The 3,649-nt window shown below is 41.9% G+C and overlaps 1 protein-coding gene across 1 annotated transcript; it reads right to left on the reverse strand.

Annotated features, from left to right (window-relative positions):
- Nucleotides 1-545: 545 nt before the first annotated feature.
- On the reverse strand, nt 546-914 carry LOC142177167 (uncharacterized). The gene has a single exon (XM_075245635.1). The coding sequence runs from the start codon at nt 912-914 to the stop codon at nt 546-548; it is 369 nt and encodes a 122-aa protein (XP_075101736.1).
- Nucleotides 915-3,649: the final 2,735 nt, after the last annotated feature.

Here is a 3,649-nt window from a genome sequence, read left to right on the forward strand (position 1 = left end):
TTTATGAAAGTAGGTCTGCCATCTCCGCTTAATCTGGGCCTCTCCCATCAATACTCTGTCGTCCTCGTCTTTGATGCACCTCTCTTGGTCTAGATCCCGAGCCTTACTCTCTCTCACCTTGGCCAGCCGGAATAATTTCTTCTCCCCACCTTTGGCCCCTTGTTCGTCGTACAGATGACCAAAAGTCGCAGTCTTCGCCTCTGTGACCTCTAGTTTCGCCTCCTTCCTAGCTACTTTATACCTCTCTCTTTTCGTACTCATTTCTTCCTCGCATGTGCTCCCTACTAACTTCATGTACGCTGCCTTCTTTTCTTTCAATTTACCTTGGACCACTTTATTCCACCACCAGTCGCTTTGAGCCCGCCAAAGTAACCCTTCAAGACTCCCTACACCTCTATCGCCGCCTCCCTTATACAATACACCATCATCGGCTACATATCGCTCGCGTCCCCACTACTTCTTCGGGCTCCAACAGCCGATAACCTCTCTTCCAACTCCTGAGCTTTATCCCTAGTCAAGGCTCCCCACCTAATCCTCGGTCTACCTCATGCAGTCCTCTTCTTCCTCTTCATTATGATATAGATGTCCATCACTAAGAGCCTATTCTGCGTCGCGCGGGTCTCACCCGGGATAACCTTGCAATCCTTAAAACTAGAGTTCGCAATCACCAGCTCAAATGCCTTAGCGAAATCCAACAGCAAAGTACATCCTGCGTTCCTATCCCCAAAACCGAAGTTGCCATGCACCTCGCCATAACCGCCTGCAGTTGACCCAATATGTCCATTGAAATCTCCTCTTATAAATAACCTCTCAGCAGGTGGAATATTATGCACAATCTCATCCACCCCCCCCCCAAAAGTGTCTCTTAACCTCCTCATCCAAGCCTGCTTGCGGTGCATAAATGCTAACGACATTTAGGGTGCACTCTCCAACCACCAACTTAATAGATATTAACGTATCAGTCACCCACCAAAACTCTACCACATTCTCTCTAAGTTCCCTATCCACAAAAATTCCCGCACCATTCTTACCCTTCAGGACTCCAAAGTACCGGAGCTTATACTCGTCTGCATCCTTTGCCTTCTATCCTACCCACCTAGTTTCCTGGACACACGCTATATTGACCTTTCACTTCTAGAGGACCTTCGCCAGCGCTATAGACTTACATGTCAATGTACCTATGTTCCATGACCCAATTATCAACCACTAATATATGTACAATATCCCAAAACCGGTAGAACAAGTCACAAGCTCTACTGAGTTCACTAGAAAATCTCTAAGTACAAACTGTTCCGGAATAGAAATAAACAGCGGTAAAGAAAGACAGCAGAAGATTCCTCCGAGGCATGGGAAAGGGATGGCGGGTATACCTTGAAATCTCCACAGCAGCTCACAATCAGCTAACTAATGACTAGCACACTCCGATGTACCTGGATGTGCATAAAAATGTGCAACAAGCGTAGCATGAGTACACCACAGCGGTACCTAGTAAGTATCAAGCCTAACTTTGGTAGAGTAGTGACGAGGTCAGGTCAAGACACCTACTAGAGATAGAAACTTGTGCAGGATATTGACAAAATCTAACAATGGACAGATAAAGGGAATTAAATGACAATTAAGCAATTTATCCATACAAAGCTAACAATGGTAGCAAAGCAACAAATGTCAGTAAAAGAGTACATGCGGTAAAGACAACAGGTAACCAAGTTCAATAAAAATACTAATGGAAGGGGATAAGGAAAATAAGAACCATAACCGTTCAATTCATCAAGATTTTCAACATAGAATGTACAATAAGATTCATACCGAGATACCACAATTTCACATATCCCAACTCACGAATCATAATCACACGGCATCTCCTGCCCACTTTATAAATAACAACTGCATGGACAATCGACATGTTGTACGGGCAACTCATGTGTCAACAATAACAATGTCTCATATCCGCATGGACAACTCACGTGCCAACAGTTCAGTCCCCACATAGAAGGCAGATATACAAGAATACACGCACATGATCAATGGACATCAAGAATTATATTCATGGACTGATATAAGTGAGAGATTACAGTGTATGCTTGTGCAAGTGTACTATCACAGCTCGAGTCAACAACTAAAATCAAAGACACCGAATATCACATTGGAAACAACACAACAAAACCCGCAATATGCATGACGCACACAAGGTAGTCACACCATCACATAAATATCATCAATGACAATGCCCCCAGGCCATCACAAATTATCCCTGACATAGCCCACCTTGTCTCACCGCGTGCGCAACAGTAAAGTAAATGCCTGCCTTTTCTCGCCACGCACGCATCAATAATTATCCCGTCTTATCTCTCCACATGCGCAAACTCAACATTTATAGCCCGCCTTGTCTCGCCGCATGTGCAAATATCGATAATAACAATAGCATAGACAACTCACGTGCAAACACCACGACAATCCTCTTAACAATTCCACATGTGCTAAAAACATAACTACGTAATATAATAACTTGCACCACACAATCCCAATACCACAACCACACATAGCCCACGGCTCAACAACACAATGTACAACAACAACAACAATAACCCGAGGGTACGATAAGTAAATCAACACAAGAATTACAACAACATAATGAAACGGGGGAATAAGCTCAACAATGAAAGAAATAACAAATAATAATTACTTCAAATAAGAATAACCAAACAATGATATAGATAACATGTAGCAATGACTTCAAATAAGAATAAATCATTTATGGAAGAGATAACATGACAATGAAAAAGGCAACAATTTCAATTAAAACATATAAGAGTAAACTTGGCACTAAAAGATATAACATGGACTAAAAACTTTAATTAAAGCATGAGAGAGTAAATTCAACGATGAAGAATATAACATGTTATGACAAGTTCAATTAAATGAATGGAAGAAATCTAGAAGTCTGCACCGGTCAAAATACCACATATAGCCCTTGTACACACTCGTCACCTCGTGTACATGTCTCTCAGATAATACAAACAACACAATCAAACCAATCCCTATGGGGTATTTCCCCCATAAAAAGTTAGGAAAGATATTGTCATGCCCAGACCTACGGGGAGCGCGACCGGCGCTCAACCGAGATAACCCGGCCAAGCAAGCATGTACAATGCCTTCTACCCAAACTCACCCTTTAATAAAGAGAAGATATATTTTCATTAATTAGACAATGAGAATGTTACATGAACAATCCAAACTTCATTACTATTAGAACTTCATTCAAGATTTCCCAAAATATTACATTACTCATTCATAGTTTAGAAGTGGAAACATATGTTACAAATACAACATTTCTAATTTGACTTCCCAAAACAAAGGTACCACCCACTCTATGACTACACAGCCTCTAATAGATACAAAAGAGTAGCATGATGGGACCCGCAAAAAGGCTCCGACTATACCTCAAAACAATATCCATAGATGACAGGAGATACAAGACCCCGAAATGAAGTGGGGCTCACCAAGTTAGCTGAGGAGAGGGTGTACTACTATCACTGATCAATACCGCATGTCGTGGAACCACCTGCATCCATTAAAGATGCAGCGCCCCGACAAAGGGGACGTTAGTACATATGGAATAGTACCAGTATGTAAAAGTAATCACCCTCTC

This window comes from Nicotiana tabacum, chromosome 23 (assembly GCF_000715075.1).
Source record: "Nicotiana tabacum cultivar K326 chromosome 23, ASM71507v2, whole genome shotgun sequence".
Classification (NCBI taxonomy): domain Eukaryota; kingdom Viridiplantae; phylum Streptophyta; class Magnoliopsida; order Solanales; family Solanaceae; genus Nicotiana; species Nicotiana tabacum.